We start from the raw sequence: 16,297 nt of genomic DNA, 5'->3' as shown, positions 1-16,297 counted from the left end.
AGTGGGGTGAGGAGTAATCGGGAAACAAAGGAATTGGGATTGGGATTGAATGGTTCACTAGAGGCTTGGAGTTAAAGGATCAAAACTGCTGGAGTTACAGTTAGGATTACCTCTAGGAAATCCCAGACTAGGGTTTGAGGTTAGAGTCAGAGGTTATGCGGGTCAAGGTCATAGAGCCTGTCTCCTCTGGTCTCCTCCCAGTTCTCCAAGGCCCTGAAGCCCGGGCAGGAAGCATCGGTTTCCTCAAAGCTGCTTCCCTCCTGGGGCAGAGTCTCGGTCACAAACAACCACCACCAGCCCGCCCCGCCCCTCCTTCCCCCGCCGCTATGAGCTCAGAGCAGTAGGACCAAGTGCTGCGGACGAGCTCAGAGCCCAGAGAGCAGCCATGGGCTCTGGAGGAGCGTGCCTCCTCAGGGTCCACTGGGCCCTGCCTCTCCTGCTCCTCACGGGTGAGTACGGCTGGGCCTTCCCGCTCCTAGCCACGCATCCTTGATCCAAGTCCTGGCTGAGGCGGGGGAGGCCCTTACGCCTGTTTCCCTTTGGCGGTGGGGGTAGCAGAGACAATGGTGATGATGATGGTGGTGCTGTTAAGTGTGAGACAGAGAGACAAACAGACTGAGAGCTCCACAGGCCCTCACTGCGTGCCACGCATGCACACTGGCCCTCTCGCCTCCCTCCCAGCATGTTATCTAGGAGCTTGTTTGGAGGTGCTAGCAGCAGAGCACAGCTTGTACTCTTGACTGAAGACCGGTCCTTCTCTATCACGGACGGTCGTCCTCTTTGCCTGATAGCATAGCTTCGGGAGGGACACACACAGAGTGGTGAGGGAAGAAGGGGACGCCAGCCTAGCCAGCCAGATCAGCCGAGTCAACCCTGGGGTGACAGATGTGCCAACCAGATCGCCCTCATGTCCCCAGTATGTTATTTGGGAACTCGTTTTCAGACACGAGGAGGCAGATGAGACATGCAGGGGTTTGGGGGCCCTACTGGTAGTCGGACTGGGCCCCGCCTCCTTTTCTCTCCCCAGGAAGCATGGCCCAGGATTTCCCACCCCAGATCCTAGTCCATCCTGAGGACCAGCTGTTCCAGGGCCCCGACCCGGCCAGGATGAGCTGCCGGGCCTCAGGTCAGCCGCCTCCCACCATCCGCTGGCTGCTGGACGGGCACCCCCTGAGCATGGTGCCCCCAGACGTTCACCACCTCCTCCCGGACGGAACCCTCCTGCTTCTGCGGCCCCCTCCCCGGGGACGTGCCCACGATGACCGCACCCGATCCACGGGCCTGGGAGTCTACACCTGTGAGGCCAGCAACCGGCTGGGCACGGCAGTGAGCCGGGGCGCACGGCTGTCCATGGCTGGTGAGGCCTGGGTGGGGAGACTTGGGAGGGGAGGGCTGGGTACGGGGCGGTCCTTGCTGGGAGACCTGGGAGGTGGGGTTCTGAAGAGTTCAGCACAAGGCAGAGCCCAAGGGTAGGTTATACAGAGCAGGTTGGCAGTGCCAAGGTGGGGCCTGGATGGAAGGGCTGGGGCCTGCTGCGTGCCAGCCCTCTGTCCTCCTCACAGTCCTCCAGGAGGATTTCCAGGTCCAGCCTCGGGACACAGTGGCTGCAGTGGGCGAGCAGGTGCTTCTGCAGTGCGAGCCACCCTGGGGCCACCCAGAGCCCACTGTCTCATGGTGGAAGGATGAGAAACCCCTGGCCCTGCAGCCAGGGCGGCACTCGGTGAGTGTAGCCCCCTCCCAAACCTCACCCTGTCCGGGCCACAGCTGCGCACACCTGAGGGCCTGACCCCAACCCCCCAGCCCCATGTCTCCTGCAGTATTTGAGGAAGGGGCAGCTGTGAGGCCTTAGGCCTTCCCATGTGGGAGACTTCACAAGACACCTGGTCCTGACAGGTGTCCCAAGGCTCCCTGCTGATGGCAAGAGCAGAGAAGAGTGACGCGGGGACCTACATGTGTGTGGCCACCAACAGTGCAGGACGACGGCAGAGCCGGGTGGCCAGGGTGTCCATCCAGGGTAAGGGGAGGGCGGTCGGCAAAGGCCAGGGCCAAGGTGGGGGGCACCAGTTAGCGTGGTGCCCTCTGGTTTGGGCTGGGGTTAGGGGATGTGGGGGTTTGACCCAGGATCAGGATCAGAGTGGTGGGGACCTCATTTAGGGGCGGTTCCTCCATCCGAGGGCTTCCTTTACCCTCAGTTGGTAAAGAATCTCCCTGCAGTGCAGGAGACCCAGGTTTGATCCCTGGGTCGGGAAGATCTCCTGGAGAAGGGAATGGCAACCCACTCCAGTGTTCTTGCCTGGAGAATCCCGTGGACAGAGGAGCCCGGTGGGCCACAGTCCATGGAGTTGCAAGAGTCGGACACGACTGAGCTGCTAAATCATCATCATCCTCCATCTGAGGATGGATAGACGTTGGAGAGCTCATGACGGGGGCAGTCTGGGAGTTCTGGCTCCTCTGTGGCTGAGGTATGCTCCACTCTTTAATTTCTTCCCCCTGACCTATGAGCCCATCCCCAACCTGTGTGCTCCCAGAGCCCCAGGACTACAAGGAGCCCCTGGAGCTTCTGGCTGTGCACATTCAGCTGGAAAACGTGACCCTGCTGAACCCAGACCCCAAGAAGGGCACCAAGCCTGGGCCAGCTGTATGGCTCAGCTGGAAGGTGAGGCCTGGGACCTAGGGCTGGAACAGTCACAGCTCCGGAAAGTGCTGCTCCCAAGAGCCCTGAGTCCTCCCCACCCTCCGTCTTCCCCAGGTGAGCGGCCCCGCTGCACCTGCTCAGTCCTACACGGCCCTGTTCAGGACCCAGGCCGCCCCTGGGGGCCAGGGAGCCCCGTGGGCAGAGGCCCTGCTGGCTGGCTGGCAGAGCGCAGAGCTTGGGGGCCTCCACTGGGGCCAAGACTACGAGTTCAAAGTGAGACCGTCCTCTGGCCGCGCTCAAGGCCCCGACAGCAACGTGCTGCTCCTGAGGCTGCCTGAACAAGGTCAGGAACAGATGCTTCCAGAACCCAGTGATATACCCCCCAGCCCCTTTCTGTAGTCAGGAGGAAGAGGAATAGCGGCTTCCACTCCTGGGCCCCCTCTTGTCCTGGCTCTGAAAACAGAGCTGAGAGAAGCTCTTGTTCTTGTCAGTATAGCTCGGACCTTATGTCTCCAGTCCTGCTCTTTTCTCTAAAAGAGATTCCCGAGGATTGCTTCAGCATTCCTTACAGCTTGTCTCCCTCCCCCTCAGTGCCCAGTGCCCCTCCCCAGGAGGTGACCCTAAAACCTGGCAACAGCAGTATCCTTGTGAGCTGGGTCCCACCACCTGCTGAAAACCACAACGGCATCATCCGTGGCTACCAGGTACCCCCCACAAGCTAACGCACCCCTCCGTAGTATTGCCAAGACTTCCCTCTTCCCTGGCTCTGGGCACTAAGAAATGGCACCTGCCCAGTGGAGTACAGATTCTACTCTTTGCCAGACACTGCCAAGCGCTTACCCACATGACCTCATTTCATCTCACAGCCCATCCTGGGTTGTTATCCCAGGTCTACAGACATGGAAAGTTAGGCTAGGGTCATAAGTGCGGGAAAACAGAACAGGGACCAAACCAGGCTGTGACTGGCTCTCCATTTCTAAGGCAGTGGTGCCAGAGTGTGATTTCTGGACCAGCAACATCAGCATTGTCTGAGAACTTGTTAGAATGCAGATCCTTTGGTCCGTTGACAGGCTTTGTGGGTCAGAATGTCAGAGATGAGTCTGGCAATCTGGATTTTAACAAACCTTCCAAGTGATCCTAAATCACACTGATCTGTGTGAACCACTGGTCTAACACCTACTTCGGAAGACTGCTTTTGTCCCTCTTCTGTCAGTCTAGAGAGAAGTCTCACCCACTTTGTAGGGGAGAAGGAAATAGGAAGGGTGGGTGCATGTGGGGGTGTTTCCAGGTGAACGCCAGGACAGGGTGGCCACATACCCAGAATCTGATCTGCAGATGAAGGGGCTTAACTGCTGTGATGGTTTTGGAGGGGGGCAAGCTCATCTCCGTTTGTGTTTCAGGTCTGGAGCCTGGGCAACACCTCATTGCCCCCGGCCAACTGGACCGTGGTGGGTGAGCAGACCCAGCTGGAGATTGCCACGCACATGTCAGGTTCCTACTGCGTGCAAGTGGCTGCAGTCACTGGCGCAGGCGCTGGGCAGCCCAGCAGCCCTGTCTGCCTCCTATTAGGTGAGGACAGTGCCCTCTGGCCCCACCCAGACCCATCCCGGCCCCCTTTCCACCATTCCCTCTCCCTGCTCATGCTGCCAGCTCCTCCCCCCTTGTCTGCCCACCTTCATTGCCTCATCCTGAGCTCGAATTCCCTTACAGAGCAGGCCATGGAGCGAGCTGCCCAGCAACCCAGTGCGCATAGCCCATGGACCCTGGAGCAGCTGTGGGCAGCCTTGAAGCGGCCAGAGGTCATTGCCAGTGGGGGCGTCGTGCTGTGGCTGCTGCTGCTGGGCACTGCCGTGTGCATCCACCGCCGGCGCCGAGCTGGGGTGCGCCTGGGCCCAGGTGAGCAGGTGAAGCGCCCTCGCAGGTGGACTGGCTGGCCTTCCCTGGGTCCTGCCAGAATGCAACAGAGCTTTGGGCCTCTAGCCAGGTGCTGGAGACTCTGGGCTGACCCTTCCTCCTGCCCTCTCCCAGGTCTGTACAGGTACACCAGTGAAGATGCCATCTTAAAACACAGGTGAGACAGGAAAGGGGCAGAGATGAGGGAGGGGCCGAGGGACAGTGGAGCTGGGACAGAGAACTGGTTGAAGCATTCCTCTCTCCTGCATGCTGTGTCTGACTCCTTGCAACTCCATGGACTGTAGCCCACCAGGCACTTCTTTGTGATTCCATGTACTGAAGCCCACCAGGCACTTCTTTGCAACTCCATGGACTGTAGCCCTCCAGGCACCTCTGTCCGTGGGATTCTCCAGGCAAGAATACTGGAGTGGGTTGCCCGGCCCTCCTCCAGGGGACCTTCCCAGCCCAGGGACTGAACCCACGATTCTTACATCTCCTGCATTGGCAGGCGGGTTCTCTACCACTAACACCACCTGGGAAGCCTTGTCTCCCCTACTGCCAGGCAATTTGTCATCCTAACACCTGAATCTCCCCTGAACTTCAAGTGAGAATTAATTTCTCTTTCATTAATGTCACTATCACACCATCTGACAGGTGAGTGGCCCCACCCAGACAAGGTTACATGGCCAGTACCTGCCTTCTGAACCCCTAATCTGGTGCTCTTGTTACTGAGCGCTCATTAATACTTACTGCACTCTCCTGCTGGATGGAGAAGAACTAGCACGGGAGGACCAGTCTGATTTCTAATTCTCTCTGTACATTCGGCATCGACCTAGACCTAGCGGTACCTTTGAGTTCAGCAATCACCTACCCCCATTGAGGCATCTTTCTTTCACACTAATCCACCCACAGTTCCAGCAGAGGGCACTCTGTCCCTATGTGAAACTTCTTACTCCTTGTTCTCAATAACGCAGCCCGCCTGCAGGTATCCATCCATCTGCTCTGAGCGCATTTGGCTGCCAGAGCAAGTCTCCAGTTACGAGACAAGACGCTAAGAAACAAAACATCCTTTGTTTTCTCCTATTGGCTGAGTTTTGCACTAAACCACTTCACCTCTGCCCACCTTCTGCTCTTTATCTCATTAGAGTTCATCTGAGAGATTTCACATTCCACATCTGCATCTTTCAGCAGGAGTGCATCAAGCGCCTATTAAGGGCCAGCTCTCAGGCTCCCCTTTTGCTGTCAGTCTCTCAGCCCAGAGCAAGGTTCTGTGCCGGCTGATACTGTGTTCCTGTGTTGTTCTGTGCTCCCTGGTTTTTCTCTTCCAGCTACTTCCTGGGCTTAGTCTGAGCCTTCCTGAACTTTCCCTGTCTCCCCTGGAACATCATCCTTTTCCTCAAGGGAGATTCCATTCTGATCACCTTGTTCATTCATTTCTTTAGAAGAGTCGCTGTCTGCCAGGAGAACACTCAGTCTAGCCGAGACAGGCACACTAGCATAAATGCAATCCCGACCTGGGAGTGCAGAAACACATATGAGTACAAGGAGGGGGCTGGGTGGGGAACTTTCACATTTCCCCTGACTGCAGGTATAAAATAGCGAGCTGGTGGGAAGCTGCTATAAAGCACAGGGAACTCAACTCGGGGCTCTCTGGTGATCTAGAGGGTGGGATGGGGGTGGGTGGGAGGCAGGTCCAAGAGGGAGAAGATATATGTAAGTATATGGCTGATTGACTTCATTGTACAGCAGTAACTAAGACAACACTGTAAAGCAATTATATTTAAAACACACACACACACACACACACACAAAAGTTAAAGCTGAAATAAAGAGGAAAGACCAAGGGAATAGCAAGAAATAGCCTGCTATTTATAGGGAAAGACAAGCCTTTTGGTTGGGCTAGGGCCTCTGGTATAGGATAGATCAGAGCAAAAGATAAAGCTGAGGAGCTGGAAGCTAGGCCAATGAGGGCCCTAGGCACGCTAGGCAGCTGGGCTCCATCTTCGTACATGGGGAGCCACTGAGGGTTTTAGGCAGAGAAGTGCTTTGGTCTGATTCCTGCCGGCATGGCGCCCCATCCAAAGGGAACCAGGCTAGAGACAGAGGAGCCAATATTCAGGTTGCAAACTCCTGCACTCCTGGCTGAGTGATGTCTCACTTCTTCATCTCAGCTTACAGCATCAGCCTTGTGAGGAAGGTCTTACTGTTGGAGGAACCAGGGCTTAGAGAGGCTAATAGACTGAGCTGGCCCCGGGTTGCACAGCTAGGCGGCACCAGATCTGGCTCCCGATGTGTACTCTTTCTGTCTCAGCACACAGCCATCTGTCTGTGATACCTCCCAGCTCTGGGGCAACTTGGACGTCCTCTGATCTCAGGATAAGAAAGGGTCGCTGCGTTTGGGACAGCAGATCAGAGATCTTAAGGAGTCTGTGGGGGTCTGAAAAGCAGTGAGAATAAAGCTGGTACCGCCGTCTACTCTACCCTTTCTGCTACCTGCTGAGCTCAGGTCTTGACCTATCACGTTTTCCCTCCACCTGCTTCTCTACCCCGCCCCCCATTGTCCAGGATGGATCACAGCGACTCCCCCTGGCTAGCGGACACGTGGCGCTCCACCTCCGGCTCTCGAGACCTCAGCAGCAGCAGCAGCCTCAGCAGTCGGCTGGGAGTGGACCCCCGGGACCCGCTAGACGGTCGCCGCTCTTGTGAGCATGCCCTCCCCCAGGGGTGGGCTTAGGGGGCCTAGCAGCTGAGCCGGGTGCTGGAGAAAGGGGGGCGTGGGTGGGCTGCATTCACCATAATCCCTCCTGTCATTTTTTACCTCAGTGATCTCCTGGGATCCCCGAAGCCCTGGGGTGCCCCTGCTTCCTGACACCAGCACTTTCTATGGCTCCCTCATCGCCGAGGGGCCTTCCAGCCCCCCAGCCCGGCCAAGCCCCCAGGCCCCAGCTGCCAGGCGGCTCACACCCCAGCTGGCTCAGCTCTCCAGCCCCTGGCCCAGTTCGGACAGCCTCTGTGGCCGCCGGGGCCTCTCTTCCCCACGCTTGTCTCTGGCCCCTGCAGAGGCCTGGAAGGCCAGAAAGAAGCAGGGTAAGGATGGGAGGATGCACGCAGCCTGAATCTGGGTGTATGGGGGATAGGAGCCTCAGTGCTAATCTTGGGCTGCCCTCTACCCACAGTCTGTCCTAATAGGCACCTATTACCGTGCACCCAGACAGGAGTATGCTGGCCTCAGTTTTTCTTTCTTTCTTTCTTTGGGTCTTTGTTGAGCCACGCAGGATCTTCTTTAATTCATGCATCATCTTTGTTGCTGTGCACGGACTCTCTCTCTTTTTGTGGAAGTTTCAGTAGTTGCGGCCAGTAGGCTTGGTTGCTACCAGGCATGTGGGATCCTACCTCCCCGACCAGGGATCGAACCCATGGCCCCTGCATTGCCAACAGATTCTTAACAACTGGACTACCCAGGGAAGCTCTAGGCCTCAGACTTTCTTTACATGGGGCTCTTGCTTGGGTTTTGCACACCAGCACTGAGCCCTGTTTCTGCAGTCAGCTCAGTTCAGCAAATACTGAATAAGCACCACTAGGGGTGGGATGGAGCAGGAAATGGCAACCCACTCCAGTGTTCTTGCCTGGAGAATCCCAGGGACGGGGGAGCCTGGTGGGCTGCCGTCCCTGGGGTCACACAGAGTTGGACACGACTGAAGCGACTTAGCAGCAGCAGCAGCAACAGGGGTGGGATAGGGGATGGGGGAACACAGTGATACTAAACAGAATCCTTGCTCTCTACCAGCTCCAAGTCTAATGAACGTGCCTGACCAGCACACGAGTAATTCTAGAACCTGGAGGAGTGTGGCTAGTGCTAGCACGAAACCTCAGGCTTGCATGACCTCTGTACTATGTAATATGTACATATGTGCTATGCACGATGTATGGGTCTTGCCCCAGTACCGACTCCCAGCTCGCGTCCCAGAGAATGAGCATTTCCTTTCTGTCCAGATTTCTCTCCTGGCTTCCGGCTATCTGCTTTGACTTTCCAAAGAGAAATAAGTATAGTCTCTATTTCTTCAGCAACTACTCTATGTTAGGTGCCTTACTCATATTTGTTACCTTATTGAATCCTCACAACACATTGGCAAGGTGTTATTTCTCTAATTTTACAGATAAGGAAAGAGGATCAGAATGGGGCAGCTTGTTTAAAACCCTACGTCCATAAGCTGCAGCTCTCAAATTTGAAACCAGAATCATCTGCTTCCAAAAGTTACTTTGAATCTCTCTGGGAGCACCCCTGGGGAAACTGTTCTCTCTCTGACTCTATTTCTCCATTTCTGAACATTGACTTCACTCTCTGCCTCCTGTACTGATTAGTAAGATTTATAAACATTCAGCAGCCAGTTTTGTTAAGTGGATATAATCCAACTTTTATCAAGATAAAGATGGATTTAGAGTAATTAAGGACTTGGCCAATATCCAGAATTTTATGACTCTAAATATTAGCAAAGCTGGCATCCTTTCCAGCTTTGCCTCAGAGCTATTGCATTAGAATCTTCTGTGATCATGAAATACCAGCTAAAAAGAGGTTGCATAAATCTCATTTTTAAAGTAGTTTTTTCATGGATAACCACACTGATTTGAATGTAATGTATGTCCCACTTGAAAACATTAATGCTAGCCCAAAAAGAGGAGCAACTTCCTACGGTCAGTTGTTAAGAAAGGTTCCCATTCTGAGACGAAGTTTCCTAATCTCACTTAGAGATTTAAGTCCTCATCACACCCGTTTTCTCCGTCATCTGGCTCCACACCATCACTGCTCCAGGATGGGGTCAGCATAGTAACTCCCTTGGGCTGGTGGGCAACAGCAACAACCACAAGGTCTCATCCAGAGGGACTTCCCTTGTGGTCCAGCAGTTAAGACTCTGCACTTCCACTGCAGGGGTCACAGGTTCAGTCCCTGGTTAGGAAGCTAAGACCTCACAGGCTACGCAGTACAGCCTGATAGTGGGGGGAAAATATCTCATCCAGAGGCACTGAGCTCCCCTACTGCTATCATCTAGTCCAAAAGTCTGCTGATTCTTTGTTTTCGAACACTGGCAGCCTCTCTCGGTGCCCCTCCTTGAGCTGCTTATTCCTTTTCCTTATTATCTGAGCCTCGTTGGATTTTTTTACCTCTGTGCTAATAGTCTGACAACAGCTGTCTCATCCATTATGTCAGATTCTTAGTTCACTTTGCCAATACATATATTGAATATCCCCGTTAAATAATTCACTCAAACAAATATCTATCACAATTCAGGTATACCCAACAAGATTCCACCTCACTTTGATAACAGTTTAATTCAAATAATTTTGCCACTAAATTCAAGTAATTCCAAGCAAGGTGGAAATCAGGGTTTGTGTGTGTGTGTGTGTGTGTGTGTGTGTGTGCCTTTTTTTTTCTTTGAGGGGGGTTCCAAAAATCCTTTAGAAGAAATAAAATGAGCTGGGATAAATACAGCCTTTTCCCTTCACCTTCCACACAAATCAACACCAACAGCATGTGCCCCCACTTCTGAGCTTAGGCAAGAAGCCAGGCCCAAGACAAGACAAAGCGGGTGAGAGTGGGGTTGGAGCACTCAAAGCTGGCCTCCAGGGCTCCCTGGGTCATACAACAATCAAAGGAAATGAGTAAAAGCTAAACCAGCCAAAGTGCAAAAGGAAACTCTGGTGGAGGAAGTCTAGCCATTGTGTGAGTTTTCATCCAGTGGCTTAGAAGGTCCGGCCACTGTACATGGGTTTCTAGGGCCCAGATGGATCCTTGATGAATGCTTTGTCCCACTCTGAACCTGCCCATCCTGGCCCCCACATCTTTTATATTAGACTGACAGCTCTGTGTCGGGAGTCCTGCCTGGTCTCTGCTCCCCTTTCCTAACTGGGCTTTGGGCTTTTGATCATAAGGCTATTTCTTTTCTTCTTTGATTGATGTTCTCCTAGTCCAGGTCTTGAGGAAATCCCTTCCTTTTATCACTCTGTTTCTCTTCTGGCTTAAACTTAGACCCATTTTGGTTTTGGCCTAATGAAGTCTGTGCACACTGCCAGGGCTATTGTACTGCCACGATTTACTCAGAGCCCTGTCTCCTAAGTGGCCACGTGGGCCGGATGGTAGCTGCCATCTCATACATGATTCTTCTCACCTTGTGTTTACACCTGCATCTCTAATATCATCCATCCATTCACTCATTCACTCAACACATATTGAATATCCACAGGCAAGGCATTGCCCACCTGGGTGAGAACAACACATTGCCCTACTCTAAAGTTCCTCTTCCCGTTAGCTGACTCTCTCCCGTCATACCTGGCTGGTCTGGGGCTCCCATCTTTTGTCTTCCTTATTTAACTCAACTTGAGAGCTCAACTCATCTCTCCAAGTGAGAGACACTGGGTTTATCAGGACAAGACTATCCAGAGCCATGTGAAATATATACCACGTGAGAAGTGGAAATGAACAGATTCTCTCCAAGGAAAGAAAGAGTACTTGCCTTCACAGACTCAAAATTCATTAAAGTAGGAGGTAGCGATGTGAGGGTACAGAGATCAGGAAATTGTCATGTACACAGTAGAGAGGTTGTTTTTTTTTAATTATTTGTTTTTTTGGCACCGGGTCCTAGCTGCAACACGTAGGATCTTTTGTTATAGTTGCAGCCAGCTGTTAATTGCAGCATGTGGGATCTAGTTCCCTGACCAGGGATCAAACACGGGCCCCCTGCATAGGGAGTGCAGAGTCTTAGCCACTGGACCACCAAGGAAATCCCCAGCATTGTTTTTAAAATTATCTATTAGATGCCAGCAACTTTCCAATCTGTTTTTAATTGCTTGGTAAAACCATCCTTTGAAGTGGCTGCTTACCAACAAAACAGGCTCAGGAAGGTTGATGCATTTATCTGAGGTCACACAGCTACTATTCAGCCGAGCCAGGCTGAGTCAGGTGATTTAACTCCAAGCCTAGTGCTCCTTCCATTGTTATATCACAGCTGCCTGGAGGGAGGGAGATTATTCTCTTCTTCTTTCTGGATTCAGAGAAAAGCTTAAGTGGATGATCAGGCTGAAGACAGAGCCTATGGCTGGGATCTGAAAGGCCCACCTGGATTGGCCACCAGCCCCCCAACTCTTTGTTTTGCAGAGTTGCACCAGGCGAACAGCTCCCCACTGCTCCGGGCCAGCCACCCTGCGGAGCTCTGGGCCTGCGACTTGGGCAACAGAGGCTCCAAGAACTTTTCCCAAAGCCCAGGTGAGTGGAGGGCCCTGGAAGGCAAATGAGGGAGTGAGGCGTGGTGTGGGGCCCACCAGCCCCTCCATCTGGCTTCTCCTGTCCCTGAGGTGGCTGGCTCTGTGCGGGGTGGGGACAGACAAGCTGCGGCCTGGGGGCTGTGAGGGTTCTGCGATCTCACGCCCAGGATCTTGTTCCCCAGGAGCTGTGCCCCGTGCTCTGGTGGCCTGGCGGGCGCTGGGACCACAGCTCCTCAGCTCCTCCAGTGAGCTGATGACTCGCCCTTTGCCCCCAGTACCCCTCGCTCCCCGTGGAACCCCCACTCAGAGTCAACAGACCCAGTAAGAGGGCCTGGGGTCAGGAAGCAGGGAGGGGCACTGGGGATGTGGGAGGCGTTTGCTGAGCGGGGCTGCAGGAGGGGCGGCAGGGACCAGAAGAACTGCACTAACCATCCTGCTGTGTTACCCCAAACAGGCACTCGGTGGAGCCCCCAGCCCCCACCTCCCCTCCACCGCCAGCAGCCCCCGTCCCCGCCCTCATTCCCTCCAGTACCCTCCACCTCTCCAGCCCCCAGCCCTCTTCCCTCTCTGGCCCCAGCCCAGCATCCAGCCGCCTGTCCAGCTCGTCGCTGTCCTCCCTGGGGGAGGATCAGGACAGTGTGCTGACCCCTGAGGAGGTGGCCCTGTGCCTGGAGCTCAGTGAGGGTGAGGAGACCCCCAGGTGAGTGGCCGGAGGGAAGCCAGAGGATACAGATAAGCTGGAGACAGGAGTGTGCCTTCCATCTTCCTCACTGGACTGTTTCTGCCCCTGCCCAACAGCATGCCATCTCCCCTTTGACCTCTCCCTAGGAACAGTGTCTCTCCGATGCCAAGGGCGCCTTCCCCTCCCATCACCTATGGCTACATCAGCGTCCCCACGGCCTCAGACCTAGCGGACATGGGCAGGCCTGGAGGAGGGGTGGGGTCCGAGGTGAGGGGCTTGCTGTGCCCACCTCGGCCCTGCCTCACACCCACCCCCAGCGAGGGCTCCTTGGCCAACGGCTGGGGCTCAGCCTCAGAGGACAACGGCCCCAGCGCCAGAGCCAGCCTGGTCAGCTCCTCCGATGGCTCCTTCCTGGCTGATGCCCACTTCGCCCGGGCCCTGGCCGTGGCTGCAGACAGCTTTGGCTTTGGTCTGGAGCCGAGGGAAGCAGACTGCGTCTTCACGGGTACGTGAGATCACTGTCCTTGACAAAGAGTCGAAGTATCCTCACCATCGTCACTATGACCCAGCCCCCAGGCCAAGTGCCTTCCATATATTCAGCACTTGCAGCAGCTCTCTGAGGAATATTCTTTATCATTCTTTTCCAAATGAGGGAACTATAAGTCCCATAGGTTTATTAACTTGCCCAGGATCACCCAGAACAAGGATAAACTGTGCAAGTTAAAAGCCCAGAGGCAGGGACTTTCCTTGGTGGTCCAGTGGCTAAGACTCCATAATCCCTGTGCAGGGGTTCCGGGTTCAGAACCAGGTCAGGGAACTAGATCCAGCATCCCAACACAATCAAATAAATAATTTAAAACAAAAAACAAGGCCCGGAGGCAGCCAATTGTATGGTCCATTCTGCTACCTCTAGGACCTTCCTCTTACCAAATGTGGGGTGCAGGAGAGGTTGCCCTCCCCAGCCCAGTGACAGATTCGCCCACTGTGGGAAGTACTGTTCTGTCTCTTACATCCCGCTGAGCTGTCAAAGCCGTCCTCCTCTCCCATCTATGGCCGGGTGAGGTGATGCTGGGCTCCCTGTTTCGTTTGTCTAGCAGGTCAGGACCATCGTTCCCGAGTCAACGGCAGGTAGTGAGGACTCCCCCGGCCCCTTCAGTGTTCCCTTCCTCGGACATATATCCCCTAGACCTAGCTTTCAAACCCTAACTCTACATTCTTCCCCCTAAAAAAGCAGTCAGGATTGTGGCAAACAGGATAGCAGGAACTACCTAGGACAGAAAGCCAGGGCCGAGTTGGGAGAAGAGAGTTCAAGCTGTTCTCTCGAAGAAATCCATGAACGTCCTCCTCTCCCTAGGGCGGAGGACCCTGGGGATGTGGCACTGGGGTGATGCACCGAGTGGGACTGGGTTCTGCCTAGGGTCAGGTGTATGCCTTAAGCAGCCCCACATCTTCTGCCCTAAACTAGTCCCCAAGAGTGAAGGCCAACCCTCCACAGAAATCTCTACCCTCCCTAACAGACGCTTCGTCACCTCCCTCCCCTCGGGACGACCTCTCTCTGACTTCCACCCTTTCCCTGACCCCGTGGGAGTGGAGGTCAGACTGGTTGGAGGACATTGAGAAAAATCCCACCCAGTGGCTGGGAAGGGGGCTGCCTCCCTGGCTGCCTGAATCTCGGATCTCTTCCCAGAAAAGCCAGCTCAGCTCTCCTGTGCCCAAAGCTGGCGGTAAGTGTCTCGTTGGCTGATGCAGCGATCCATCTTGACCGGGGGCAGGTGGGGGGGGGGGGTTTATCGTGGTTCAGGGGAGTCAAGAGGGGTCTGGAAGGAGCGATAAGAAGCAGCGGGGGATAACTCCACCTCCTTCAACTTCTCCTAGACTCCTCCTGAACTGACCGCCCAACTGCCAAGATGAGAACTAGACCTTCCTCTCCCATCAGCCACTGGCCGGGGCTATGGACTGCGGGTCTCGGCCTATGCTTCGCTGCAGTTGTGGGGGTCCACCTTGCCTGGCCTCTGGCGTTCTCCCTCCCGGATTGTGGGAACAAATGAAAGCAAAACAAAATAAGAACAAAGCGGACCTGCAGCCTCCAGGAGCAAAATGTTATCTCCACCTGGCTTGCAGCCCTTGCCTTTCCCTCCGCTCCGTCCATGCCCACAATCAGGTCATTTTGGCCGGAGAGGCAGCCCTCAATCCTGTGTGTTCCCCGCCCCACCCGTGCCTGGGTCACAGGAAGTGGGGGAGCCAGACGTCTTCCCGGAGGACAACACTGGCTCACGGGAAAGGACTGTGGAGCAGGGAGCATCTCAGGGCCTCCTCTCAGCCTTTTCCGGTCCATTCCTGGTCTCGTCCCAACCACACTGTGAAGGGACATAAAGAGGGGCTCCATTGAGGCAGTGAGGCCCGACCTCGGCACCAAGGCAAAGGGTTCAAGATGAATCGAGGGAGGAAGCTGAAGTGGGACGAATGCACCCTCCTGATACTGTTGTCACTGAGGAATTTGATACTATAAAGCTGCGATGAGTTGAGTTCTGTGAGATCACTCCGTGGAGCACCGTATCCTGCAGAGGGCACCTGGGTTAGAAGAGCATCAGGCATTCGCTGACCCTCCGGTGTCACTCTTTTTTTCTGTTCTGTTATCAAGGGGGAGAATTCCCTGCATCTTTCAGATTTTAAGCAGAATCCAGAAAAGGCAGGGATGAGGGTGTTTCCAGGTTCTGCGGGTCTTAGCAACTCATCCCATGAAGATGACTCCTGCTTTCAGCAATCCCAGCCCCCAAGACCAGTCCCAGATAGTTTCTTAAAATGTACGAAGTAGCTCCATTTCACGAAAGGTAGGAACCACCTGTAATGGTTGGCTGGTGGACACCCTTCAAAGAACAGAGCAGAAAAATGGAGGAGGAGCAGGACCTGCAGAGCCTGAGCCCCAGAAAACCACCGGAAGGCAGGCAGGGCTTTACCCTCCTCTCTTGGAGGGAAAGGTCGGGGGCAGAATCCACACGCTGCGAGCATACTGCTCAGCACGACCGGGGTCCTGATCTCAGGCTGAGGACTCAGTGCCCCACCGGATACACATCCGTTCCACTGTCTGCTTTTCCTTTTTAGGAGTTTCTTCTAGTTTCCTGGTCAAACCCCTTTTGAAAACATGCCAACTTCATATGCCAGAGCAAATGAGAAAAAGAGATTTGTATACACTTTGGTCAAACTGGCAGGAGAGGTCAAAGCTTGGGTTTGGGGCTCAGCGGTCATTCCCTGAGAGCCCCAGGCAGACACTAACCAATACCCAGGTCTATGCAGTGAACGGTGTGGGCTGTGGGATCAGGAGTGATGGCGACTATGGCATTCGAGCCCAAAATTTTCTGTTGATTTTTTTAAAAATTTATTTGGTTGCGCCAGGTCTTAATTGTGACATGCAGGATCTACTTCCCCGAGCTGAGGTCGAACCCCGGCCCCCTGCATTGGGAGAGCGGAGTGTTTTTTTAAAAAAATTTTTCTCTGCCAGCCTAACCAATTACATATGAGCCTAATCTGGCTAGTCGGGCTTCACTGGTGGCACTAGTGGTAAAGAACCCCCCCTGCCAACACAGGAGACCTAAGAGACGTGGATTTGATCCCTGGGTTGGGAAGATCCCCTAGAGGAGGGCATGGCAACCCACTCCGGTATCCTTGCCTGGAGAAGCCCACCGACAGAGGAGCCTGGTGGCCTAGAGTCCACAGGGTTGCAACGAGTCAGACACAACTGAAGTAACTTAGCACACTAATCTGGCTAAGAGGTGGCCATCTGCACCTCTTTGTGAAAGGGTGGGGATGGGTGTCTGAAAAAGCCTGTTTTT

General features: G+C 54.4%; 1 protein-coding gene across 1 annotated transcript; it reads left to right on the top strand.

Annotated features, from left to right (window-relative positions):
- The first annotated feature begins 313 nt into the window (after positions 1 to 313).
- Positions 314 to 14,992, top strand: ROBO4 (roundabout guidance receptor 4). Its single transcript, XM_069566583.1, has 18 exons — positions 314 to 449; positions 1,028 to 1,357; positions 1,563 to 1,720; positions 1,894 to 2,014; positions 2,529 to 2,656; positions 2,750 to 2,978; positions 3,227 to 3,339; positions 4,036 to 4,204; positions 4,346 to 4,531; positions 4,664 to 4,706; positions 7,094 to 7,230; positions 7,352 to 7,615; positions 11,679 to 11,786; positions 11,968 to 12,106; positions 12,240 to 12,485; positions 12,614 to 12,972; positions 13,985 to 14,191; positions 14,343 to 14,992. Exons 1-18 carry the CDS (start codon positions 386 to 388, stop codon positions 14,351 to 14,353), a joined length of 3,012 nt encoding a protein of 1,003 aa, XP_069422684.1. The 5' UTR covers positions 314 to 385; the 3' UTR covers positions 14,354 to 14,992.
- Positions 14,993 to 16,297: the final 1,305 nt, after the last annotated feature.

This window comes from Ovis canadensis, chromosome 21, assembly GCF_042477335.2.
Source record: "Ovis canadensis isolate MfBH-ARS-UI-01 breed Bighorn chromosome 21, ARS-UI_OviCan_v2, whole genome shotgun sequence".
NCBI lineage: Eukaryota > Metazoa > Chordata > Mammalia > Artiodactyla > Bovidae > Ovis > Ovis canadensis.
The sequence above is the reverse complement of the archived record's forward strand: the minus strand, read 5'-3'. Positions and strand labels throughout refer to the sequence as shown.

Excerpts from the sequence above, each read along its gene's own strand:
- ROBO4 (XM_069566583.1), top strand. The coding sequence starts at position 386 with ATGGGCTCTGGAGGAGCGTGCCTCCTCAGGGTCCACTGGGCCCTGCCT. Across the intron at positions 11,787-11,967 it reads GAACTTTTCCCAAAGCCCAG|GAGCTGTGCCCCGTGCTCTG; the intron begins GTGAGTGGAGGG and ends CTTGTTCCCCAG. Across the intron at positions 12,486-12,613 it reads GAGGGTGAGGAGACCCCCAG|GAACAGTGTCTCTCCGATGC; the intron begins GTGAGTGGCCGG and ends ACCTCTCCCTAG.